The sequence below is a fragment of the Agelaius phoeniceus genome, chromosome 28 (assembly GCF_051311805.1).
Source record: "Agelaius phoeniceus isolate bAgePho1 chromosome 28, bAgePho1.hap1, whole genome shotgun sequence".
Classification (NCBI taxonomy): Eukaryota; Metazoa; Chordata; class Aves; order Passeriformes; family Icteridae; genus Agelaius; species Agelaius phoeniceus.
Genome location: NC_135292.1, coordinates 5,627,249 through 5,654,193, shown reverse-complemented (window position 1 = coordinate 5,654,193; position 26,945 = coordinate 5,627,249). Strand labels below are relative to the sequence as shown.

General features: G+C 50.1%; 2 protein-coding genes across 2 annotated transcripts in view; one reads left to right on the top strand and one right to left on the bottom strand.

Moving 5' to 3' along the window:
• The first annotated feature begins 1,947 nt into the window (after positions 1-1,947).
• LOC143696104 (uncharacterized) overlaps positions 1,948-26,945 on the top strand; it is a 77,841-nt gene continuing 52,843 nt past the window's right edge. Inside the window, exons 1-2 of the mRNA XM_077191311.1 lie at positions 1,948-2,152; positions 2,810-2,875. The gene's annotated coding sequence lies outside the window, so the exon portion shown is untranslated. The remainder of the gene's footprint in view (positions 2,153-2,809; positions 2,876-26,945) is intronic.
• The window catches only part of LOC143696048 (serine/threonine-protein kinase pim-3-like), a 57,863-nt gene continuing 37,164 nt past the window's right edge, over positions 6,247-26,945 (bottom strand). The window contains exon 4 of the mRNA XM_077191254.1: positions 6,247-6,308. Coding sequence (XP_077047369.1) covers positions 6,247-6,308 — 62 coding nt within the window. The remainder of the gene's footprint in view (positions 6,309-26,945) is intronic.

The following is a 26,945-nucleotide window of genomic DNA, read 5'->3' as shown; positions in this document are numbered from 1 at the left end:
AGTGAAATCAAGGGGCTCTCAGGCAAAGATATGGGATTAGGAATAACGGTTCTTTACTAGTGTGTATAATATAATAATAGTAGTGTGTATAAACAGCTCCGGCAGTGCCAACAAACAGAGCCCGGAGCCGGTCCCGGCCTTTCAGCTGCGGCGCTTTCCCCTTGGGTGCAGTTCCGGGCACGGCCGGCAGGGGCGCCGGTGGCTCCCGCGGGGCGGGGCAGCGCATCCCTGCCATGGGAACCTCTCTTAACGGCAATAGAGCAATCCCTTCATCTAACTCTTTCACTTTTTTACCTTCTGTAGCCTTTCTCCCGTGTTTTGAGAAAGAATTTGGAGAGGGCTGCCTTTTAACTGAGCTCCTAGTGTTTCGATAAGGTGCTTCCTGTAGAGAGAGGGATTTTCCCTGAACAGCAGGAGCTGTGGTTACCAAGGGGACGTAACTCAGAGCAGGAGGGGTCAGGGGAGGATATCCCGACGAGGCTCGGTCGGAGTGTGGGCAGGGTCTGCTGCCGGAATCGCCAGAGGGGGATCTTCCCGTGGAGGCCGAGCCGGAGCGTGGGCAGCCCCCACATGGCTTATGGCGGCTGATCCGGCAGCTCCCGGCAGAGAAAAGGCAGGTGGGAGACCCCGGCAGCAGCAGCGGCGCTGCCCAGCGCAGCTGGCACGGGCAGGGCAGCCGGGGATGGGATGGCTGGGACCCGCCCTCGGTGCGGTCGGCGCGGTGACCTCGGCCCACGCGGCAGGACAGAGCAACCCCATCTTGCCCAGCATGGCCGGCAGAGCGGCCGCGGGCCGGGCAGTGGGGCCAGGGCACACAAATTCACCGCCAGCACCGGGGCAGGTGGAGCTGCCCTGGGCAGTGAGCCCGCACCTGGGATGGAAACCGGGGCAGGCGGAGCTGAGGCGGGCAGCGAGCCGGGACCCGGGACAGGCGCCTCGGCCGCCAACGGAGGGGGCAAGAGCTGCAGAGGATCCCACTCTCTTTCTGACTTTTCCTCTTGTTCCCCTCCCTTTCATTTCCCCTTTTTATTTTCTTGTTTTTTTCCTCGGGTGTTTCTGATACTTCAAAGATTTTTATTCTCCTAAAATCTCCTGTCTAACATATGGCATATTCTCTTTCTTCTAGATTAAATGGGTTTTTTTCCAAATAAATCCAGAAGCTAACAAATCTAAACTTCTGCTTGGATATTTTGTAATGGTCGACGAGCTAACTCATGACCTCCTAATGTTGTTTTTCTCATCACCTTTTTATTTATCCTTTGGCAAATTAAGCATCTTTCAGTGACTTGCTTTGCTACACCAAAAATCCCAGTGCACCCAAAATTCCTTAAGAAATGATCACACAAAGCTTGAGTACGCCAGTGGGGTTTCTGATGCACGTCTTCTAATCTTTTCCTAGTAAGCACATTTTATTAAGTAATTGTCTTCCATGTAGAAGTTTCTATTACTCTGATTTATCTTGTTCATTTCCTATCTTGTTTAATTCTTTTTTCTCGGCTTCCCTAAACTTTGGAATTTCCAGTTTTTCCTCGTTTGGAGTGAATATTAACATAACTCTTTCAGCTCCATTTTCTGCTGCATCCTTAGCTTTGTGATGTGCCCCCAGTTTGCCCAGTTTGCCTCTCCTTTGGCCCGGGCCGGGTTCCCCCCGCCCGCAGCGGCTGGGAGCAGCCGAGAGCCCCGCGCTGCCCATGCCGACCTGGCCCGGCTCCATGGCCGCTGCTGCCGCGGGCTGCGAGGGCTGCGGGAACGGGGCACCGAGGGTGTGGCTGCTGCTGGGGGAGGAGGAGGAGGGAGGGAAGGGCAGGGATGGAGGGGGAGGAGGAGGCGGGGTTAGGGGGGAGGAGGAGGAAAGGGAGGAGGGATGGAAGGGGAGGGATGAAGGCGGAGAGAGAGCAGCGATGGAAGGAGGATAAGGAGGTGGGGTTAGGGAGGAGGAGGAGGAGAAGGGATGGAAGGGCAGGGATGGAAGTTGAGAAGCCGGTGGGGATAACAGAGGAGCTGGAGGGGGGATGGAAGAGGACGATGGGAGGAAGAGGAAGAGGAGGGACAAAGGCAGATCAAGGCTGAGCTCAGGGAGCCACGCGGTCTCGATCCCTGCCTGAATTCGCAGCCCCCACCTGTGGGATCATCGCCCCCCCCCATGGCTCCGGTGAGCGGGGAGGGGGAGCCCGGCCCGGATATCCCAGGGGGTCCCTGGGTTGGGGTTTTGGGGGGATGTTCGGAGAATGAAGAAGTCCAAGGCTGATGGGAAAAGGCCCCTCGGGGGGACATCGGGGGGTGGCGGTGGCGGCTGCCGGCAGAGGCAGCCTGGAGGAGCAGAGCCCTGTGTCCCCCAGGAGGCCAAAGTGGGGAGGCCAGAGAGGGGGGAGCGCCGCCATTGGCAGGAGCCTCAAGAGCCTGGAGAGGGGCAGGGGGGACTCCTTGGAGCCGCTGCAGCGCAGAGCAGAGAATGAGGGGAGAAGGGAGCCCGGGAGCCCAAAGAGCCCCGGCATCCCGAAATGGGGAGAGCCAAGAGGGGGGAGCTTTTGGCATTGCTGGCACTGCCAGCAGCCTGGGCAGGGGGGGCACCCAGGAGAAGGGGGACCCCCAATCCAAGTTTGACCCCAGCAGCTGGGACAGGGGGGAACCCCCGAACACCAGAGGGGAGGGACCAGGGATGGGGAACTCCTGGAAGGCTTTTTCAGGGCTGAATCTTGGTGTTTGGGAGGGTTTTCTGGAGCCCAGATGGCCGGTGACTTGTAGAGATGGACTTGGGTGGGGGGACCTTCAAACTCCAGGTGCTCATCCCTTGTTTTCTCCAAACCAGGATTTCACATTGCCAACCCCTGTGAGGCTGTGAGAAAGAGGAAGATGCTCTGGGACACTGAGGCAGGTGAGGAGGAAGTCAGTGCCCCTTTCCCCTCTGTGCTGCTCCATCTCCCAGCCCAGCAGGGCCCCCGGCTGCAGCACAGCCCTGGGGGGATCTCGTTGCCCTTGCCTGTGGCACGGAGGCAAATCCCATGCTGTCCTTGTCCTTCCTCGCCCAGAGCAGGAGCTGAGCATGGAGAGCAGGGAGGACAAATGCCCGCGGCAGAACCTGGTGGCAGAGGCCGTTTTGAGCGGCTCCACGGCGCAGGAAGCCAACGGGGAGGAAAAGGCCCGGAGATGCCGCACGAGGAGGGGCTGCAAACGCAGATGGCGGGGATGTGAGGGGGAAAGAGCCAGCCTGGGCCGGGAAGGCGGCCGGAGATGGAGCCAGAGCTCGGAGCTGGTGCTCCATGAGCAGCTCCATGATGGGGAGAAGCCCCACACGTGCGTGGAGTGTGGGAAGAGCTTCAGGTGGAACTCCGAGCTGATCAGGCACCAGAGGACCCACACTGGGGAACGGCCCTACGAGTGTGGGGAGTGTGGGAAGAGCTTCAGAGAGAGCTCCAGCCTGATCAGGCACCAGAGGACCCACACTGGGGAGAGGCCCTATGAGTGCTCCAAGTGTGGGAAGAGGTTTCAGACCAGCTCCAGTCTCCTCCAGCACTATCAGAGTCACACAGAGGAGAGGCCCTTCCAATGCCCCGACTGTGGGAAGGGATTCAAGTACAGCTCCACCCTCGTCAGGCACCGGCGCATCCACACAGGGGAGAGGCCCTACGAGTGTGATAAATGCAGGAAGAGGTTTCAGACCAGCTTCAATGTCCTCATGCACTATCGGATTCACACAGAGGAGAGGCCCTTCCAATGCCCCGACTGTGGGAAGGGATTCAAGCACAACTCCACCCTCGTCACCCACCGGCGCATCCACACAGGGGAGAGGCCCTACGAGTGTCCCCAGTGTGGGAAGAGCTTCTCCTGCAGCTCTACCTTGACCCGACACCAACGGAGGCACCGGTAAGGGAAGCCCTGCGAGTGCCCCGAGTGCGGGAAGAGCTTCGTGCGCTGCTGCAGCTCCATCCCCCACTGGAGGAGGCACTTTGGGCACAGCCCTGGTCACTCACATTCCCTGTGATCCATGTTGGGAACACACCTGCCTGCTTGTCCTTTGGTTTGGCCTGAATTTTTTTCTCTTCTCCATCTCTCTCTGCTCCAAAAGTCTGGGGGGATGGAACAGTCACCTCAAAACCACTCATATTCTACTGAAAATAACTGAATTTTAACCCCAAAGGGCTCAATTCCACCTCAGATTGCTTGTTCCTTCCTCAAAAAACTCAATCCCAGGCCAAACTCACTCCATTCCACAGCTGTCAAGTTGAGATGGAGTTGGAAGGAGATTGGGAGAAGTGGGATCTCAATTTGGAGCAGTGGGATGGGGATTGTGTGGGGCTGGGTGTGTGCGATATATTTGATAGCAAATAAAACTTTCAGAGTTACTGATTTCTGTCCCATTCATTTTCTGTCAGTTCTGTTTGCAGAGTGCCACCTTCTCAGCTGATTCAATTCCTATAAAAATCCCATTTTTTAAATCATCTAACCCAAACAATCCAAAAACCAATATCAAAATAAAACCACCTGCACACAATTAATTTTTTTAAAAATAATTTTAATTTTTCAAGAGTACTTAAGGATGTTATTAAAGTTTAATTGTTTGGTTGAAATGTCTGAGAAATTGTAGTGGTGTTTTGGTTTTGTGTTTAGTATATTTGTAATATGAATTGTTTAACTAAGATGTGTTAGATTGCATGGTAGTTTCTTTAGATAATTTTATCTAAAGTACATTAGTCATCGAGTTAAAATTTTCAAAAGGTATTTCTTGATATATAATTTGTTTATTTATATGCATTGGTAATATTATAGTAATAGTTATTGTTGGTTGGAGTTGAATCATTGTTGGAGTTGAATCATTGTAAAGAAGAGTTGAGATTTTTATATTTCATTTTTATTATAATTTATTTAATTTCAATTATTACTTCTTTGTTTATAATTTTATTGCAATTTGTTGAGGGGATAGGAAGGAAGTTCAAGGGCAGGAACATTTTTTCCTGGCTGGGAACTGGAATTCCAGACCCTGGGAATGTGTGCAGGACCCCCCAGACTGGGATCAAATATGGGCTGGGATCAAATATGGGCTGGGATCACATATGGGCTGGGATCAAAATGGGCTGGGATCACCTGGACTGGGATCACATGGATGGGGATCCTGTGGGTCAGAACCCTCCAGACCAGGATAGCCTGGAGTGGGATTAAATATGGACTGGGACTGTATGGACTGGGATCCCGGGTTTCTGGGACCATATGGATCAGGCTGGGACTGTTTTTTAAAGTAAATTATATATATATTTTTAATATATATATTTTTTAAATATATATATATATTTAAATATATATGCAAATTATATATATATTTTGTTATATAGCTTTTATTTCTGTTGTTAATTAAGCTCGGTGAAATAGCTGCTTGTGTTAAACTGCCTGCTTGGATGGGGTAACATCCAATGCACCCAGGATGAGGACACCTGTACAGATCTGCCAACTATCAGCACTCCCCGTCTGAAGGCAGAGTGCACCAAGGCCCAAAACCTGGAGGTGATAAAGAGAATGGACTAAAGCCACAGCCAAAGAATCTGCATGCTCTAAAAAGGCAGATCCAGGGCAGAGCCATGCTAAACAGTTCTTGGAAGATGTAAACTGGGTGCATCTTGGCACTCAGCCAGGAGCACCCTGTTACCTTCAGGGATCCCCTGAAATACCTTTCCCCTTACATCAGCCTGGTGCGTATTCATAGAGCCTCATGCACAGCAGCTGGGAAGGGTTTAACACTTTACTGGGTATATTAGCGTTCAGAAACACATAATCACCAGAATGATTATATGCAGGTGCTTTTATTGAAGAGCTCTGGGTGTCAGGGGTACCAACCCAAATCTGACTCCGACATGGGTTCGGGATGAACATGTTTTTATATTCTATCGTTATATAACATTCATGTTAATGACTAAACTTATATTGTTCTATTGTATACATAGATTTCAGCCAAGCATGGGCTCCTTGTGGCCCCCCTCAAACTTCTAACATAGTTCCTCATGATTCTTCTTATGATTAAACAATAATTATATTTAATTACTAAACAATCATCACATCTAACAATTATATCATTTATCATGTTCTGCTTACGCAGGTGTGATTTCACATGATCTGGCAAGCACAAAGCCTAACATTTTCAGAGTCTATTTTTGACATTTTTCCAGGGCCCCACTATCATTCTCCCCCCTTTGAAAGCATTTTCACTTCACTATAGGTGTAAATGTTTTCACTTGATACAGTCCTTTATTTCTCAATTTATTCTTGACGTTCTTCAAGTCCATGGTTGATGTAAACGTTGTCGTGGATGCTGTCACGAACTGGAGAACCAGAAGATGGTGGGCGTGGATCTCGTGTCAGAGCCTTTATTATCTTCTGGTTCCAGGACGTTTTCTTCTGTATCTCTCCCTTTAAGATGCTGTGAACTAACCAAATTGCTAAGAATACAATTAGTAAGATTATCACAGTCTCAATGACAGATTTAATCCATGAACTCACATTCCACCCCTACCCTTTAAAGATTTTGCCTAGCCAGGTCGTAGTCAAATCCTTTTGCTCTTCTTGTGCTTCATGCTCTCTTTGTTTCAACTGATTGATGTCATATTCTACATCTGCAGTTACATTTGGGATGTGAAGGCAGCAATGACCAACCCGTCCCTTTAAAAATCCACATACTCCATGCTCTTTCAGGAGTAACAAATCTAAGGCTAATTGATTTTGTAAAGTCATTTTTGTGGTGGCTTGTAATTGTACGTTTAATTCTTTAAATCCTTCCCGGGTGACTCTTGCCAGTCTATCTACCTGACCTGTAAGTTTGTACAGCATCTCCCTACTCTGATAGTTTGCTGTAGGACCAAGCAAAGACTCTCGGGCCCACCCAAATTTCACTCCACCAGAGGGTTCTTGCCAAGTGTCATCTGGATTTTCATTGTCTAGAACTTCTCGTCTTGCTCTTATCTGCACAAGTTCATGTTTTCTGTTAAATGGGGACTTTTCCCAAATTGGACATGAGGTTGGGAGGCCTAAAGTAATTTCCTTTACTTTCCCATCTACAGGCAGATGTGTTGTCCAGGTGCCATCGCTTGCTGCCCATACAAATTGTCCTGGACCTCGGACTGTACTCCTGGTACATCCTACAACTGCTTTATAATTCACTCTGCCTTGTTTATGTTTGATCCCTCTGCAAGCACAGCCAGTGTTTAGGGCTATTGCCAGAGGTGGCATCTGCTTTATCTCTGCATCATCAGAAGTGCAGTCATAAGTTTTATTACATGCCCACCAACTTACTTTGTCTGCCCTCGTTCTGCTACTGGTGGCAGTGTTTGTTACTGCTGGATCTGTTTCATTCCCGGAGCCTTCCCACTTAATGCACCAAGGGGTGTTTGCCATACATTGGAATCTTTGAAGGATACTCACAGACCACGCACTGTCCCAAGGCTCTGTCTGATCTTTCTGATTCTTGGCCTCACACTTCCATACCAGAGTGGTTTCTGTAACATTTTCTATAATCTTTTTATAGTGTGGCAAATAGCATTGCCATTGTGTGATGCCTCCTGATTCTCCCATAGGGGTTCCTAGTGTGCCATCACTTAGAATACAGTCTTTCTGGCCCATGGGTCTCATCCATGTTCCTATTTTCTCCCAAGTTTCCTTGACTACTTGCCTCGACTCAGGTACCTGTTTGCATGCAATTGTTTTGTTCTTTTGTATTTCAGGTAGTTTTGCTGTTATGATTCCCCAATTTACTGAGTCTCCTGCTGCCTTTTGTATTGGCAGACAGGCAGTTATTCTACAGGTGTTTTGCATTTTGGCAAAGTCTTTGACTAATCCAATCATTACATTCTCAGCCCGAACTGCATTGGAAACCTTTATCCCCTGTGTTTCTGTTTGTACCTCTCTCTTCATTCTAGAATGAAGAGTGTTTAGTTGATCTTTTTGCATTCCACTTCCCAAAGACATTAATGACCATAACATTGGCACAATTACTGATAGCATTCTCAAAGTGATTAAACACATCTTATCTGCAGCCTTGTTGGTTCCACAGTTTACACAGTCTGTGATCCAGGATGGATTTTCTTCACTCGGGTATAGTGAATCCAGGGGTCCACGCCGGCTACTTTGGCTGCTGTAAAGGTGGTCAGCAGTACCTGGTGGGGCCCACTCCACTTTTCTTTCAGCGGTTCTTCGTTCCAGTTCTTGATGTACACCTCGTCTCCTGGATGTATGTTATGAACTGGGCTCTCGAGAGTCAGCGGTCTATTCCACACGAGGATGCTCCGGAGCCGAGCTAAAGTTTTCCCGAGAGACAGAACATAATTATACACTTCCTGCTTTCCTGTGGCGTGCACATTAGGGTTAGGCTCAGGAGATTCATATGGTTTCCCATGCAATATCTCATAAGGGCTGACTGACATCCCACTCCTAGGCTTTATCCGAATCCTCAACAGTGCTATTGGCAAAGCCTGGGGCCACTGCAATTTGGCTTCTTGGCATATTTTACTGATTTGCCTCCTTAGTGTCTGATTCATCCTCTCTACCTGTCCACTCGACTGGGGTCTCCACGGTGTGTGGAGGTCCCAAGTCATCCCCAGCAATCTACTTACCTCTCTTACTACTGTAGCTATGAAATGGGGCCCCCTATCTGATGATACCCTAGGGGCACCCCGAACCTGGGAATAATCTCCTGTAGTAACCACTTTACTGTTTCCTTTGCTTGGTTGGTGCGACAGGGAAGGGCTTCTGGCCACCCAGAGAATGTGTCAACCCCCACTAACAGGTATTTGTATCCTCGAGTTCTTGGCAAGTATACAAAATCTACCTGCCAATAGTCTCCTGGCTCTATTCCTATCCGAATTCTTCCTAGCTGTGCTTGTCATCTAGCCACTGGGTTGTTTTTCAAGCAGATATCGCACTTTGACAACACTGATTTTGCCATTGTTAACATCCGTACCGAAATTAAACTCTGCTTTAGCAATTTTACCAATGCCTCTGCTCCCCAGTGACATTCGTTATGTTTAATTTGTAGAACTTCTCTCATTATCAAGGGGGTACCACTATCTGTCCTTGTGCAGTCACATACCATCCCTCTGAATTCTTTTGTGCATTTAGCAAACGTGCCAGTCTCTCATCTTCTACTGAATATTTTGGTTCTGGAGGCAAATTGAATTGGGATACATTAAGCTTTAAAGGTATCAATGCCATTGTTGTTTGCACCTCTCGAGCAACCTGTCGGGCTGCCCAGTCTGCCTTTCGATTTCCCTCACAGAATTTGGAGTTTCCTGATTGGTGTGCTTTGCAGTGTATGATTGCCACTTGTTCAGGTTTTTGTACTGCCTTTATCAATTGCAGGACTGCATCCTGGTGTTTAATGTGCATACCCAGAGAAGGACAATAGTCCCCTTTCTTTGCACAGTGCTCCGTGTACATGCACCACTCCAAAAGCATATTTTGAGTCAGTCCAGATATTTACCTTTTTCCCTTCACTTAATTCTAGTGCCCTGGTTAAAGCAACCAGTTCTGCCTTCTGGGCAGATGTATTTGGTGGTAATGCCTTTGCCTCCACTGCTGTACTGACTGTTGTTACCGCATACCCAGCGTATCTGGTTCCGTTTTCCACAAAGCTGCTCCCATCTGTAAACAGCTCCCACTCTGGCTGCTCTAGTGGGACGTCTTTCAGGTCTTCTCTTGCTGAGTAGGTGTACTCTATTACCTCCACACAGTCATGCTCTAATGGGCCTTCTTCAGTTGTGGTACCTGGGAACAAAGCTGGATTCAAAAGGTTAGTTGTTTTTAATGTGACATCACCCTGCTCAGTCAGGACTACCTGGAATTTCATCATCCTGCTTGGGGATAGCCAATGGCCCCCTTCTGCTCTAAGACAGTGGTTACCATGTGTGGTACATTGACATCTATGTGCCTTCCCATCGTGAGCTTCCTGGCTTCTTGTATCAGCATCACAGTGGCTGCGACTGCCCGCAGACATGGAGGCCACCCGGCACTTATGCTGTCAAGTTGTTTGGAAAAGTAGCCCAGCGGCCTTTTCCAGCCTCCCAGACCTTGGGTCAGGACTCCTAGTGCTAGGCGCAGCCTTTCATGGACAAACAGCTGAAAATCTTTAGACAGATCAGGTAACCGTAATGCTGGAGCAGTTGTCAGTGCTTCCTTTAATTTTAGGAAGGCTTCTTTCTGTGGCTTGCCCCAGGTGAATGCTGCATCTTCTGAGCTTCACACAGGGGTTTCGCAATCCGTCCATAGTCCATGATCCACAGGCAACACCATCCTGCCATCCCGAGGAAGACTCGCAGCTCATGTAGATTCTGGGGCTCTGGAATAGCACAAATAGCTTGGATACGGTTAGTGCCTAGTTTTCATTGCCCTTGTGAAATTTCACATCCCAGGTAGATCACAGTCTGTTGGGCAATTTGTGCCTTTCCTCTGGATACTTTATAACCTCCCATTCCCAGGGAATTTAAAATCTCAATGGTTACCTTTATACAGGTTGCTTTTCTTCTGTAGCTATTAGTATATCATCAACATACTGCAACAACAGGTATTGGTCTCTTGGTACTTGCCCATTCTCGGTCCAAATCTCCAGCTCCTTTGCCAGTTGGTTTCCAAACAGGGTCGGCGAGTTCTTATATCGTGTGCAGGTGAGCTGGGTCTTTCTCCCATTCCCTGGGTTTTCCCACTCACAGGCAAACAGTTTCCTACTTTCTTTGTCAAGGGGGGATGCAGAAAAAGGCATCTTTTAAATCAATTTCAGTAAACCACTTATATATCTCTTTTACGGATGTTAGCAATGTGTAAGGATTTGTTACCACTGGAGAAATGTCCTTTATTATTTTATTTATTGCTCTCAAATCCTGCACTAATCTATATTCACCATTTGGTTTCTTTACTGGAAATATTGTGTATTAAATTCTGATTCACATTCTTGTAAAATTCGGTATTTCAAGAATTTCTCAAAAATCTTTACTATTCCTTGCCATGCTTCTGGTTTTATGGGGTACTGTTTGACTTGTACAGCCCTCGCCCCTTCTTTTAACTCTACATGCACTGGTTGTGCCAATTTAGATTTCCCTGGTATATCTGTCTCCCATACAGAGGGAATCACTGCATCTTCTACCTCCCTAGGGATAGAGGGAACAGGTTTTTCTTTGATCATTAAAATCTGTCCCGTCTTTGATTCAGGTATTTTCATTATAAGCTCCCCATTTTCAAAGGTTATTACCGCATCAAGTTTCGCTAGCAAATCTCTCCCGAAAAGCGGAATTGGACACTCAGGTACGTATAGGAATTTGTGTGTTATAACTTTGTTCCCAAAACACAAATCTAGGGGTTGCAAGAATGGCCGTTTTTCCTCTTTCCCTGTAGCGCCGACTATTGTTGTTTGCTTGTCCCCAATTTGTCCTTGCAAATCATTCAATACCGAGTAAGTAGCTCCTGTATCTATTAGAAATTTGACCTCTTTATGTCCTAATTGTTTATTTATAACAGGTTCCTTAACTTGTTCTACTGGCTCTATGTCTAGTCAGCTGGTATACTCCCCCAAAACCATCCCCTTGGTAACCTGCTGGCACTGATTGCCCTGGTGAAACTGGTTGTTCAAGTCTGGGCATTGTCTTTTCCTGCTGAACTTCATATAGTTTAGACCAATTTATAGTTTTGGGCACAGCATTCTGAACTCCTATTTGGATCCACTCTTGATAGTTCCGTAGTCTCCCGATAACACAAAATAAATTAGGGTCCCAATTTGGATCCTCAATTGGGAAATTCTCATCTCAATTCCCTGTTACGAGTCCATTTCTGATGTCCTCTCTTGCCCTTTCTTTGTCTGCCTTAAGTACCATCTGTTTCTCAGTAGAATCCATCAAGGTATCTAATATTAATATATTAGATATATTAATATACTATATATAGATATATATTAGATATATTATTATACTATATATAATTATATATATAATATATTAATATACATATTATTGTATGTCATCCCAGTCAGGATTTTGAGGTTTTTATAACCATTTTTACTACTCATGCCATTTTATCAGGATTTTCTCTATGAATTCTGGCTGATTGTTTCCAAATAACTAAATCTGCAGGAGAGAAAGGCACTTTTATAAATACTGGCCCTTCCACTCCTACACTTTGTCGCAAGGGGACAATTACAGCCCGTTTTTGTCTGCCTATGTCTTTTCTATCCATAACTGGGGCAAGGTTAGACCGACTCCTGGTTCTGGGGGCTACCCCATCGTTGATTCTCTCTCTCTCCTTTCTACCACAGTTAGGTTTTGCTCATCTTCCGAGGAAGAGGGATCAGGTGACGATGGGAGAGGAGAATAAAGAGGGAAGGGTGTACTAGATGAGACAGGTTCAGGACTAGGTGGGGTAGGAGCAGGCAGTGGGATAGGGACAGATGGAACAGGTGGGATAGGGTTAGGTTCTCTTGTTCCTATTGGAGCTACCTGTAAATCAATATCTGTATAATTTTCCCTACTCAGGCTTTCTTTCAACGCCAAGTGTTCTAAACAACGTTCCTCACAAACCCCACACTTATTGCTTACAGATATTTTAACCATCATTAATCCACATTCATCCTGCCATTCTGGCTTTGCCCGTAAATAGAAAAACAAATCAACATACGGAACCTCATCCCATTTTCCTTCTGGTTTACAAAACGACATTAACTGCAAAATAGTGTTATATTGCAAAGTCCCGTATTTTGGCCATTTGTCACCATTCTCCATGGCATTTTCTGGCCACCATGTATTACAATAATCAATCAACTTAGCTTTACGTAATTCTTCCCCAAAATTCCCCTGTTTCCAATGTGCTAGTAAGCACCCCAAAGGAGAACTTTGCGGGATAGAGGTGTTGCCACCCAAAATCCCTTTCAGTTTCTCCATTCCAAATATACCACAAATTGCCGAACCCGCAACGCTTTCGCGATTGTCTTATGGAACGGCGCCTGGGCTTGTACCAGCAGGAATTCCTTTAGCCCAACCAAGCGTAGCTTTCACTGCGTCTCATTGGCAGGCACCCAAACCAAAGTAAAAAGCACCTTACCTTTCTCCCGGGGACATGGCGAGCGGCAGAAGCGGTCGCGGCCGATCGAGCTCCCCGAGAATCCCTCGGTGCCGGCTGGAGCGCGGTCGAGTCGCGAAACTCGCTCAGCAGCACCCGCAGGGTCCCATCCGGGGTCGCCAAAATGTTAGCATTCAAAAACACATAATCACATCAGCGATTATATGCGGTGCTTTTTATTCAAGAGCTCTGGGAATCGGGGTAGTTTCCACCCAAATCTGATTCCGACCATACATTCGAGGTGAACCTGTTTTATCCTCTATCATTACATAACTTTCATGTAATTATTAAACCTATATTGTTCTATTGTATACACAGATTTCAGCTAAACGTAGCCCCCTTTAAATTTCCAACAGAGTTTCTCACAATTCTTCTTATGGTTATGTAATAATTATATTTAATTACTAAACAATCACCACATCTAACAATTATATCTTTTATCATACTGCTTAGGCAGGTGCAGTGACCTGAGAAAACACAAAGCCCAATATTTTCAAAGACTATTTTTAACATTTTCCGGGGCTCCACTATCACTTTTATTTCTTGTGGGAAAAAACCCTCCATCTCAAGCAGGCACTCATGGCCAAAACTGGGTGACTGCCTCTGGAATTCCTTATATCCAAGGATAGCTCCCAGACAAAAGCTGCCAGGAGTGACAAGTCTGGCTGGCCTTGGCTTCCTGAGGGCTGGCCCTCATCTGCCTCTGAAACACTGGGGCTGGGTGCTTTCCTTCCTTATGAAAAGAGCTCTTCTTCCTGTCCAGGCACCCACAGGCAAAACTGAGATTGCACCTCCAAAATGCCCAATGTCCAAGGAAAGCCCCTAGACAAAAGGTGCCAGGAGAGACAGGGCTGGCTGGCTCGGCCTGAGGGTGGCCACCTCTCATCTTCTTCCTCAACACTTGGACTTTGTGCTTTACTTTCCTATGGGCAAAACCACCCATCTTGACCATGGCCAAAACTGGGATTCCCCCTCCAAAACTCCGTACATCCAAGGATTGCTCCCAGGTGAAAGCTGCCAGGACAGACAGGTCTGGCTGCCCTTGGCCTCCTGGGGGTGCCTCTCCCCTGCTGTCCAAACACTGGGGCTGGGTGCTTTCCTTCCTATGGAAAAGAACCGTCCTTCTTATCCATGCAGAAACGGCCGAAATTGGGGTTCCACCTCCCAAATTCCCGATATCCAAGGGTTGCTTTCAGACAAAAGCTGCCAGGACAGAGAGGTCTGGCTGGCCTTGGCCTCTGATGGCTGCCTTTCATCTGCCCCTGAGACACCACTGGTGTTCTGTGCTTTCCTTCCTATGGAAAAGAACCATCCTTCTCCTCCAGTGTCCATGTCTGAAATTGGGATTCCACCTCTGAAATTGTCAATATCCAAGGGTTGCTCCCAGGCAAAATCTGCCAGTACCGTCAAGGCTGGCTGGCCTTGGCCTCTGGTGGCTGCGCCTGCAACAGCGGGGCTGGGTTCTTTCCTTTCCATGGAGATCCCTGGGACACTGTGGGGACCTCATGGAACCAAGGGGATCATTGTGGCACCACTGGAGCCCAGGGAACCAAGGGGATCATTGTGGCACCACTGGAGCCCATGGAACCAAGGGGATCATTGTGGCCCCACTGGAGCCCAGGGAACCAAGGGGCCATGGTGACACAGAGGGGCTCCATGGACCCAGAGACCATTGTGGCTCTGTGGGGCCTGATGGAACCATGGAGACCATTCCAACCTTCAGGGCCTGGTGTCACCAAGGGGGCATTATGACACTTCAGGGCCCCATGGAAGCAAGGGACCATTGGGACACTGTGGGACCTCATGGAACCCAGGGAACATGGAACAGCTCTGGCTGGCTTGGCCTCCCAGGGGCCACCTGACAGCTCTGGCTGATCTTGGGGTGTCAAGGGCTGCCTCTCATCAGCTCCTGGAGCACTGGGGCTCTGTGCTTTCCTTGCTATGGAAAAGAGCTGTCTGACTTTTCAGATGCCCATTGCCAAAACGGGTACTCTCCCTAAAATAATTTCCTCTATGCAAGGGTATCTCACAAAACAAAACTTGCCAGCTCTGGCTGGCCTTGGCCTCTGGTGGTCACCTCTCATCTGCCCCTGAAACACTGGGGCTCTGTTCCTTCATTCCTATGGAAAAGAACCAGCCTTCTTGTCCAGGGACCGTGGCCAAAATTAGAATTTGGCCTCCCAAATTCTGTATATCCAAGGATTGCTCCCAGACAAAAGTAGCGAGGACAGACAGGTCGGGCTGGCCCTTTCCTCTGGTGATTTCTTTAGACTCTGAGCCGAATGTTTTCATTTGGAAACACCTTGGAGAGGGCCCAGAGATGTCCCAAGGAGTGGGGGTTTGGAGGCCTTGGGCCCATGAGCACTGTATAGGGACAAAGGAGCTCTGTGCTCAGTGGGGTGGAGACTGAGGACAGTGGAGCAGAGCCATGAGAGTGTTTAAAGAGCGATTTCAGGGCTGGTGGATCCTTTTGACATAGTGGAAAACAGTCAGAGAGAGAAAGAATTAACGCCAAGGGCAGCTGGGGAGGCCCAGAGTGGCAGCAGGAGGAAGGAATTTCCCTGTCAGGGCAGGGCTGTGGTGCAGCACGTCCCCAGCAGGAGCCTGGAGCAGCCCCAGGCTTTGTGTGGGCAGGCAGGGGCAGGCAGGAGGCAGAGCTGTCAGCAAAGGAAGGGCCCAGCCAGGTGGGGCAGCCGGGGGATGCCCAGAGCCTGCAGGGACAGAGGCCGGGGCAGGGACACCGTGGGACAGCCTGGGCTGCACAGGGCACAGGGATGGGCAGCAGCTGCAAGACAGCCCTGACAGAGCCAACCTGGGCAGCGCTTTGGCCATGGCTGCTGGGCCTGGGCCTGAGCCAGGAGGGGACAAGTGACCCTTGCAGGCCTGGGGCCTCATGGCCTCCCTGTCTCTGCTCAGCAGCCTGGCAGGGGCCGCCCCACGCTCCTGCCCTTGGCATTGCTCATCCCCACATGCCAGTGCCCATCCCGGGAAGAGCCCTGAGCAAGGAGGGAGGGACAGGATCTGCCTGGCCAGGCCCTGGGGCTCAGGCCTTGGCCCTTTGCATTCCTGAAACAAATCCAGGTTTGCTCAGCACCAGAGACACCTTTGCCTTGTTTGTCCCCAGCTGCCATCAGTGCCTCAAGTGTTCTGCCCTCCCTGGAACCCGGGGACACTTTCTCAGCCCTGTCCCTCACAGGGATCTCTTTAAAGTACAAGAAACTTCAGTATTTCAATCTCACTGTGAGCTCTTGAGAAGTCTTTGAGCCCACTCTGAGGGACTGGGTGTGATGCAAAGAGCAGCAAAGGCCCAGAGGGTGATTAAAGTCCTTGTGCTGTGTCTGTGCTGCTGAGCTGGGCCGGGTTCCTGGCCCAGAGGCAGCTCCTGGCAAGGGCAGCAGAGCTGCAGAGAGACAGCTCTGGCCAGGAGTAGCTCCTGTGCACAGCCCAGCAGGGCTGGGGCACTGCCAGGGCCCCTCAGGGACATGAGCAGGGCACAGACAGAGCTCACAGGGGCTCAGCACTGGCCGGGGCTGTGGGATGTCCCCGCGGGGGCTGTGTCACAGCAGCACCTCTGGGGCTGTGTCCCAGAGCCACAGAGCAGCTGGGATGGCAGCAAGGGGCTGTGTGACAGCACAGAGTGGGCTGTGTGACAGCACTGAGGGGGTTGTGACATCACAGAGCTAGCTGTGACATCAGAGAAGGTGGCTCTGTGACATCACAATGAGGGTTGTGACACAGAGTCACAGAGCAGCTGTGTGATGCCACAGAGAAGGCTGTCACATCACAGGGGGACTGTGACACCAGAAATCTGCTGTGTGACATCACATAGCAGCTGAATGACATCATATGGAGGTTGTGTGACCTAACAGAATGATTGTGGGCCATCACAGGGACAGTGTGACATCACAGGGGCTGTGTGACATCACAGGGACAGTGTGAGGTCCCTGGGGAGGTCGCTCTGCCCCGGCCCCTTCACAGCTCCCCCCAGAGCAGTCCAACCCTGCTCGTGCACAGCGGGGTCCCCTGTCCCCCCGGGTCCCCCCGGCCCCGGCCCCGCAGCCTCCCCCAGAGGATGTTCCACGAGATCGACCCCAGAGCCTGACACGGGGACGGGGGGCCGGGGCCCTGGGGGTGGCACAGGGGGACAGGGCCCCCCCGGCAGCGTCCCTGTGTCCCCCATGGCCAGAGCCTGGGCCAGGGCTCCTTCACCCTGTTATAGATAAATATCATAATATTGGCTTTTTGCAAATATTAAAATGGATTTTATATGTGTGGTGTTAAAATAACCTTGTTCTAAAGATATCGTTTTTATTTCTGTTGTTAATTGAGCTTAGACATAGTAGTGAAATAGCTGATAGAAGTGTGCTTGTGTTAAACTGCCTGCTTGGATGGGATAACATCCAATGCACACGGGATGAGGACACCTGTACAGATCTGCCAACTATCAGCACTCCCCGTCTGAAGGCAGAGTGCACCAAGGCCCAAAAACTGGAGGTGATAAAGAGAAGGAGCCAAAACCACAGCCAAGAAACACACATGCTCTGAAAAGGCAGACCCAAGGAGGGGCCATGTAAAATCATTCCTGGAATATGTAAAGTAGTTTATGGATATGCATGAGGGTCTATGAATATGCCCCAGGCTGATGTAAGGGGAAAGGTATTTCAGGGGATCCCCAAAGGTAACAGGGTTCTCCTTGCTGAGTGCCAAGATGCACCCGGCCGTAATAACCTTTGCTCCATGGTCCTGCTCTCCCATTGTCCTTTATTAAACTTTGTGCATTTTCACAGGAGAGTGAACGTGTTTTTCACAAATGGAATCTCAAGGAAACAAGGGTCAGTTGTTAAGCCAAGGCTCTGCTTTGACCAAGTGGGGCCTCATGGGACACAGGTGCCACTGGGACATTGCCAGGTCTGGTAGGAACAAGGCTCCATTATTGCACAGTGTTACAGATGAGTAATGTCATAGTTGGGTCTCACAGTGAGGAGATAGATCCTATGTGTGTGTTAAGATGTGTAGTGATGTTATTGTCATCTGTCCCCCATTGTCCTCTTCCCCTCCCCTTGTAATGGCCTTGGTGGTTGGGGCATTTGGGGAGGGCAGGTTTGTCACTGGAAGGCAGGCATGGCAACACCTGCTCTCCAGTCAGGTTGCAAGAAAGCATTCTCCACCAATGGACGGCCACAAAGAGTTGCCTGACAGACTTTGGGTGGGGCTAGGATTACCTGATGCAACACCAAAAGTCTAAAAGGAGGAGCAGCCAATTTGTGAAGGAGCCATGTGGCTGATAGCCACAGGGTGGGGAAGGGCTTCCAGTGCTGTGATTTCTCCTGTTTCAGTCCTTTGTTGTAATTTTTTTCAAGGTTGAATCACCCTTAAAATTTTAAAAGTAGCGGTCATGTCTCACACACAGCAAGGCCTCAGGGCGCCCAGGAGAGCGGCGTGACAATGACATCTTGGGGAACCAAGTGTCACCTGCCAACACAACGGGGCCTCATGGAAGCCAGGGGCCACTTGGATATTGCCAGGGCAGGTGGAACTCAGTGTCCATTGTGACACAGCACAGCCTCGTGGAACTCAGCAGAGCATTGGGACAGCCTGGAATCTCATGGAGCCAAGGCTCTGCTTTGGCAAAGTGGGGCCCACAGGACACAGGTGCCCCTGGGACATTGCCAGCTCTTGTGGAACCCAGTGTCCACTGTGACACAGCAGAACCTCATGGAAACATGGGGGCCACTGTGACGCAATGGAATCTCATGGAAGCAAGTGTCAGTTGTGAACGCAGCAGGGCCTCACAGAACCCAGGGGCAACGGGGACCGTGCTGTGGCTCGTGGGAGCAAGGGGCCATTGTGACCCAGCGGGGCCTCCTGGAACCCAGGAGAACATTGTGGGCCCATGGATCCTCATAGAAGCACGGCCCCATTGTGACAAAGTGCAGCATCACAATGGTCTCCTGGGTTCCATGAGTCCTCGCTGTGTTTAGAATTGACACTTGGTTCCCCAAGATTCCATGGCATCCCTCTGCTCTGCTGTGATTTGAGGCTGTGCTGTGTCACAATGGACACTTGCTTCCTCCAAGGCTGGAGATGTCCCAGTGGCACTGGGCTTCCATGAGGCCGCGCTTTGTCACAATGGGGCCTTGCTTCCATGAGATTCCATTGTCCCACAGTGGTCTCCTGGGTGCCACAAGGCCTGCCTTTGTCACAGTGGAACCTTGCTTGCCCGAGCCCTGGCAATGTCCCAGTGGCACAGGGGTTCCAGGAGACCCTGCCGTGTCACAATGGGCCCTTGGTTCCATCAGGTTCCATTGTGTCCCAGGGCTCTCCTAGGTCCCATGAGGCCTTGGTCTGACACAGTGGTGTCTTGTTCCTACCCGGCCTGACAATGTCCCAGTGGCACCTGTGTCCCATGAGGCCCCACTTGATCAAAGCAGAGCCTTGCTCCCATGAGATTCCCCTGTGTCACAATGTTCTGCTTGGTTTCATGAGAACCTGATGTGTTGACAATTGATCCTTGGATCCCAGAGGTTCCATTGCATCACGGCACTGTCCTTGGTTCCATGAGCCCAGCTTTGTCACAACTGGACCCTGGTTCCATGAGATTCCATTGTATCACAGCAGTGTCCTTGGTTCCATGAGGCCCTGCTGGGTCACAGTGGAGCCTTTGTGCCATTCGTTTCCATGGTGCCACAATGGTCTCCAGCATTCCATGAGGCCACGCAGCAAAAGAGTGGACCCTTGAATCCATGAGTTCCCATTCCATCAGGATGATCTGTTGCATTCCATGAGGCCCTGCTGTGTCACTAAGGAGCCTTTGTTCCATGTGTTCCCTTTGGGACACCATGGTCTCCAGCGCTCCATGAGGCTGAGCCGTGAAACTCTGGGCTCTTGGTTCCATGAGATCCCAGCACGGTGTCACCATGGTCTCCTGGCTCCCGTAACAATTCACACTTTGTTCCATGAGATCCCACCACGGTGTCACCATGGTCTCCTGGGTCCTGTAACAATTCACACTTGGTTCCATGAGATCCCACCACAGTGTCACCATGGTCTCCTGGGTCCCCTGAGGCCCCTCTCTGTGTCACAGTGTTTGCCTTGGTTTCCTGAGAAGCTGATGTGTTGACAGTTGACCCTTGGTTCCTTGAGATTCCATTGCATCCCAGCGGTGTCCTTGGTTTCATAAAGCCCAGGTTTGTCACAAGGGAGCCGTGGTTTCAGGATATTCCATGGTGACACAAGGGTCTCACCACTCTCTGAGGCTGCACCGTGAAACAGTGGACACCTGGTTCCATGAGATTCCGTGGGGTAACAGTCAATTCTTTTGCTTCTTTTCTGCCAAGGTCGGGATGAAATCCCAAGACAGCATTTCTTGTTTGGACTCAGGTGTTCATTAGCTCTTGTCTCTAGAAGAGTCTCACAAGCTGTGAGTTCTGCAGCACTTCGCTAACAAGGTAAAGATGGAGCCCCATCTGTCGCTCTGCAAGGTCTTTTGAGGATAAACTGTCCAATTAAGAAATGACACCTAAATTATTTTTACTTTTAACCCAATAACCAAGCACCCGTGCCCAACATAAGGGACTTTTTTATCCAATTACACAATACCACCCAAACCCGAGGAGGAGGAGGAGGAGGAGAAGGAGAAGGAGAAGGAAAAGAAGGAGGAGAAGAAGAAGAAGAAGAAGAAGAAGAAGAAGAAGAAGAAGAAGAAGAAGAAGAACAAGAACAAGAACAAGAACAAGAAGAACAAGAACAAGAACAAGAACAAGAACAAGAACAAGAACAAGAACAAGAACAAGAACAAGGAGAAGGTGAAGAAGGCAAAGAAAAAGGATCAGCCTCCACCCTAAAACCTCCATCTTGCTTTATATATATTACTATATTCTAAAACCTTAAACTCCAAGTTGTCCACCATGTGATATTACACCCTTCTATTCAAACTCCACACCCATAATCCCAGTTCCATCATTCCATTTTGGAAGCCTTCTCCACAGCCTCAAGCCAAATGCAGTGTTCTCTTGGGGGTCAGTGTCTGCCAGCTCAGAAAGTCCAAAATTCTCAGCAGCCCGGGTTCCAACAGGTAACAATGTTCTCCTGTGTTCCAGTAGGTTCCATTGGGCCCGGCTCTGTCACCATGGACACCTGGTTCCATGGATTCCATGGGGTGACAATGTTCTCCAGTGTCACCATGGACACCTGGTTCCATGGATTCCATGGGGTGACAATGTTCTCCAGTGCCACCATGGACACCTGGTTCCATGGATTCCATGGGGTGACAATGTTCTCCAGTGTTCCATCAGGCCCGGCTCTGTCCCCATGGACACTCGGTTCCATGGGCAGTGTCCGTGTCCCAGTGGCACCTGTGTTCCATGGCACCCCTGTCTGACCAGGGACAGTTTGTTCAAGGACATTCCATGGAGTCCCAGCGGTCACTTGGGTTCCATGCAGGTGCCTGGGCAGCGGGAGCTCAGCCCAAATATCCTGGGGGTCCCTGGGCTGGTGTTTGTTGGGGGGAACCTTTGGATCTTGCAGGGCTCCAAAGCTGAGCCGTGGATGCCCCTTGGGACAGAGTAGAGCATCATGGAAGCCAGGAGAGCCTGATGGAGCCAGGAGACCCTGATGGAAACCAGGAGAGCCTGATGGAGCCAGGAGAGCCTCATGGAGCCAGGAGACCCTGATGGAAGCCAGGAGACCCTGATGGAGCCAGGAGAGCCTGATGGAACCAGGAGACCCTGATGGAAGCCAGGAGACCCTGATGGAAGCCAGGAGACCCTGATGGAGCCAGGAGACCCTGATGGAACCAGGAGAGCCTGATGGAGACCAGGGGACCCTGATGGAAGCCAGGAGACCCTGATGGAGCCAGGAGACCCTGATGGAGCCAAGGCTGCAGCGGGACACAGAGGGACCTCACGGGAGCCAGGAGAGCGTTGTGAGGCTGTGGAACAATGTGGCACCGAGGTTTCACTGGGGTTTGACAGAAGCTCCTGAAGACAAGGAAGCGCTGGGAGCCTCCGGAATCAGCGTCTGCAGGAGGATTTTCTGCTCCCTCCTGGGATGCTGGTGGACAATAAAGCCTGAGGCAGCCTCCCAAGGGTCCGGCTGTGCCACCAGCGGGGGCCACATCTGGGGGGACGCCCAGCCAGCCCTGGCCCTGCTGCTCCTCCTGGCCGGGCCTGGAGCTGCTGGGAGCCCGGGCTGGGGGAATCCTCAGGGCTGTGCAAGGAAAGGTTCAGCACAAGCAGCCCTGGAGCGAGATGTGCAGTGTGAAACACGCCAATCACTTGATTTTGAAATTTTAAAAGTTTAATAGAAATAAAATGGTTATAAAAATAGCAATACAATTAGAGTAATAATAATTTGGACAATTTGAATTAGGACAATATGAGACAATAGAGAGAAAGGGTTATGGAGGTCCAGGTACCTTTTTCTGGGCACCACGAGCCCGAAAAGGGACACGCATTAACAAAGAATGAACCCTTAAAAACAACAGCCTGTTGCATATTAATACACTTCATCCAGGATGCATAAATTCCATTCAAACACAGGATTCTGTCTGGTCAATGCCACCTTCTTCCTCCAAATCCTAAAAGCGCCTTCGAAGCGGGAAGAAGTTCATTTCTTCTGATAAGAGGGCAATAAATTCGTTTTCTCTGAAAGATTTAGGTGTCCTGTGGCTGCTATCTCACTGCGAGTCCTTTCTTTAAAACAAGAATCCTACATAGCATCGTTTCTATTTTAACATTTTTTTATAACCTAAAACTATATTTAACACACTCCTTAAGAGAATTAATACACCAGACATATAATATTAATATATATAAAAAATAATATTATATATATTATATATATCATATATATAATAATTATATAATATATGATTATATATAATATATAATATATAATATATATTATATATAAAATATATAATATATAAAATATATTATTTATATTATATATAATTATATATTATATATATTATAATATTATATAATGTTATATATTATATAATATATAATATATAATATTATATTATATATTATATATGTTATATATATAATATATTATATATAACAATATATAATATATAACCCTAATTTATATATATTATATATATTATATATATATTTTAAAAATATATATTTATAATATTCTAACACCAGACATCTAATATTCATTTTAATATTTGCGAAAAGCCAATCATAAAATACATGCATTTTTCACATGCAGGCAAAGCCAGCGAGGCAGCAGAGCAAGAGAGAGAGCAGAGCCAGTGACACAACAAACGCACCGAGAGCGAGAGAGCAAGTTTGAACAGAGCTTGCAAAGGGCAAAATCAGCTCAGACCAGGTTAGACTGAAGAACAAGGAGCACCAGGCATGGGCTGATGGTCCAGGTAAAAAGTTCCAACGTGAGGAGGACGACAGAAGCCTTCATCAAAAGAGCACCAGAAGACTGAGGGCCGCCACAGGAGGAACGGACGCAGGCGCTGAAGCCACACATGGCTGTAAAACCGGGACACAGCTTTATGCAAATGTGAGTATGCTAATGAAGTGTTGTAATTGTGACTTTTAAAATGGAGCTGAAGGCCAAAGGAGACCGAGTGGGTTTTTGCCAGAGAGATCCCCGTCGCTCCCAGCGCTGGATACACAAATCCCTGCTCTGTCTGACTGCAGAGTTTGATTTCCTCGCCCAGTTTGTCCCACTCCCCCTTTCCCTGCCCTCTCCTCCCCTCTCCCAGTCCCATTTATGGGATTTGGGGTCATTTGGGGGATTGGGGTCATTTGGGGGATTTGGGTTCTTTGTGTGCCTTTGAGGTTATTTGGGGTTTTTTCTGGGGTTATTCATGGTAAATTTGGGATAATTTGGGGTAATTTTTCACATTGTTGGGTTTTTAGGGCCGTGGGGGGGGGGGGGGTAATTCAGGGCACTGTGTGGGTTTGGGATCGTTTCATGGGATTTGAGGGAATTTTAATGGATTTTAATAGGAATTTAGAAGGATTTTAATAGAATTTAATGGGGTTTAATAGAAATGTAATAGGATTTAATGGGATTTTCTTTGGATTTTATGGAATTTTAATGGAATTTGATGGGATTGTAATGGAATTTTATGGGATTTTAATGAGATGTCATGGGATTTTAATGGAATATAATAGGATTTTAATAGGATTTTAATAATGTTTAATGGGAATTGAGTGGAATTTAATGGGATTTTTATGGGATTTTAATGGGATTTGATGGGGGTTTCCCCCAGTCCACACCTCCCTCCCACCTCAATTTGGGGGTCCCATCCCCCTCTTTCCCGCCGCTCTCCCGCCCCTTCCCCATCGTTCCCCCAGTCCCCAATCCCCTCGCCCATGCTTGGTTTTGGGGGTTCCAGGCCCCTCCTGCTCCCTTTGAGGGTCCCGACCCCCCTTTGGTTGAATTTGGGGCCCCCCCGCCCCCCTTCTCCCCGCGCCCCCCGCTCCCCCCGCGGCCGGGGGGGCTCCCAGCGCCCCCAGTGCCACCAGTGCGGCCCCAGCTGCCTCCGCACGCCCCATCCCCATCGCCGGGGTCACCGCCCCCCGCCCCAAATTCCGCTCCTGGACACTGAGAGTCATCAGCGACGAACGCTCTGATTGGCTGGGAATGGCCCCGCGCAGTCTCTGATTGGCCAGCGCTGTGAGAGGCGCTGGGTTCTGCCCGGCACCCGATGAGTCACAGCCGAGCCGGGCGCTGATTCGCTGGAAATCGCCGGGCGGGGCCAGTGCGCCGAGTGTCTGCCCGGCAACAGGATCGTCATCAGCGCCCCGCGCTCTGATTGGCCACGATCTGCTTCGGGCTGGGGACGGGAGGAACTGGGCACCCCCAGGAGCCCCCCGGGTTTGGGGCTTTCGATCCCCCCTCGGCCCTCGGGGCGGCCCTGGGGCCCCCCCAACACCCCCAAAATGGGGAGGGTCCGCGGGGCCCTTTGGAACCCCCAGAAATGGGCGGGGAGCGGCAGGAGCCGCCCCAAAAAGGGATGGAAGGGTCCGGGCCGGGAATGGGGGAGGCTCTGGGGATGGCTCCGGCCCGGATCGGGGCGGGCTGGGATTGAGGGAGGCTCCGTTCAGCGGCCGGGGAGGGGCTGGGCCTGGGGAGGGCTCCGGGATTGTGGGGATGGGACCATTCCGGGACTGCGGCGGGGCCTCTCCCTGGGGTTGGGGTCCGGCTTTGGCTCAGGGACCCTCCCCGTTCCTGTTCCGCTTCCCGATCCCGTTCCCGATCCCGATCCCGCCGCTGGCTCCAGGGAATGTCCCTGATCTCAACCCCGACCCCAAACCCGAGGTGAGGTCCAACATTGGGGTCAAACACCCCAAATCCTGGGGTCAACTCCCCCGGACCCCAAATCCTGGGGTTCAAACACTGGGGGGGGCCAAACACCCCCAGACCCAAACTCTGGGATCTCAACCTCCCCCCCGCCCCCCAACCCGAACCCCAAATTTTAGGCCTTAAACCCCCCAAATCCCAGATCCTGGGGTGTCAAACACTCTGCAATTTGCAAATGTTGGGGTTAAATCCCCCAACCCCAAGTCCTGGGGTTTGAAACATTTGGGGTGTCCAACACCCCCCGTTCCCAAAGTCTGGGGTCAAACACCCCCAAATCCCAAATCCTGAGGTGTCAAACACCCCCAACCCCCAAAGTTTGGGGTCTAAAGCCCCAATCCCCAACTCCTGGGATTTGAAATATCTGGGGTGTCCAACCCTCCTCATCCCCAAAGTTTGGGGTTAATCCCCCCAATTCCCAAACTTTGGGATCAAAACCCCCTGACCCCAAATCCTGGGGTTTGAAACATCTGGAGTGTCCCACCGCCCTGATCCCAAAGTTTGGGGCTCAAACCCCTTTGATCCCAAAATCCTCTGGACAAAACCTCTTAAACCCCAAATCCTGGGAACAAAAACCCCCAAATCCCAAACCCAGGGGTGTCAAACGTCCCCAATTCCCAAAGTTTGGGGTCAAAAATCCCCAAACCCTGAGGTGTCAAAGTCCCCTAAACCCCAAATTTTAGGATCAACCCCACCCAACTCCCAAATTAGGATCAAACCCCCCAATTCCCAAAGTTTGGGGTCAAACACCCCCAAACCCCGAATTTTAGAATCAACCACCCCCCCCCCCCCCCCCAGTCCCAAAATTTGGGGTTATTTGGGGTTTATTTGGGGCAGCTCCAGGTGCAATGTCTGCAGAGAGACCCTGGGTACAATGCTGGGAAAAACCCCAATAACCCCTCTGGAGCCCCAAAATCCCTGGGGGCTGGCAAAGGGGATTTGGGGTGAAAGAAGAAGGATTTGGAATGCACAAAGAAGGATTTGGGATGGAGAGAGGGGATTTGGGTGGGAAACTGGGTCCCTTTTTGGCGCAGGAGATCTTCCTGGCGCTGCTCTGGGTGATGCTGAAGCCCTGCAGGGCCTCGCGGGCGGCGCCCGCCTGCACCTCGGGCTCCAACTGCACCCAGGCGATGTCGCGGGGCCCGGGCACCAGGGCAGCTCCTGAACCCCGGGAACCTGGGCTGGGAACGGGGCCAGGAGAGCCCCAGACACCCGGGAGTGTTCCCCAGACACCCGGGAATGTTCCCCAGACACCCGGGAGTGTTCCCCAGAAACCCGGGAGTGTTCCCCAGAAACCCGGGAGTGTTCCCCAGACACCCGGGAATGTTCCCCAGAAACCCAGGAATGTTCCTCAGAAACCCAGGAATGTTCCCCAGACACCCGGGAATGTTCCCCAGACACCCGGGAGTGTTCTCCAGACACCTGGGAATGTTCCCCAGACACCCGGGAGTGTTCCCCAGACACCCGGGAATGTTCCCAGACAGCCGGGAATGTTCCTCAGACCCCTGGGAATGTTCCCCAGAAACCTGGGAATA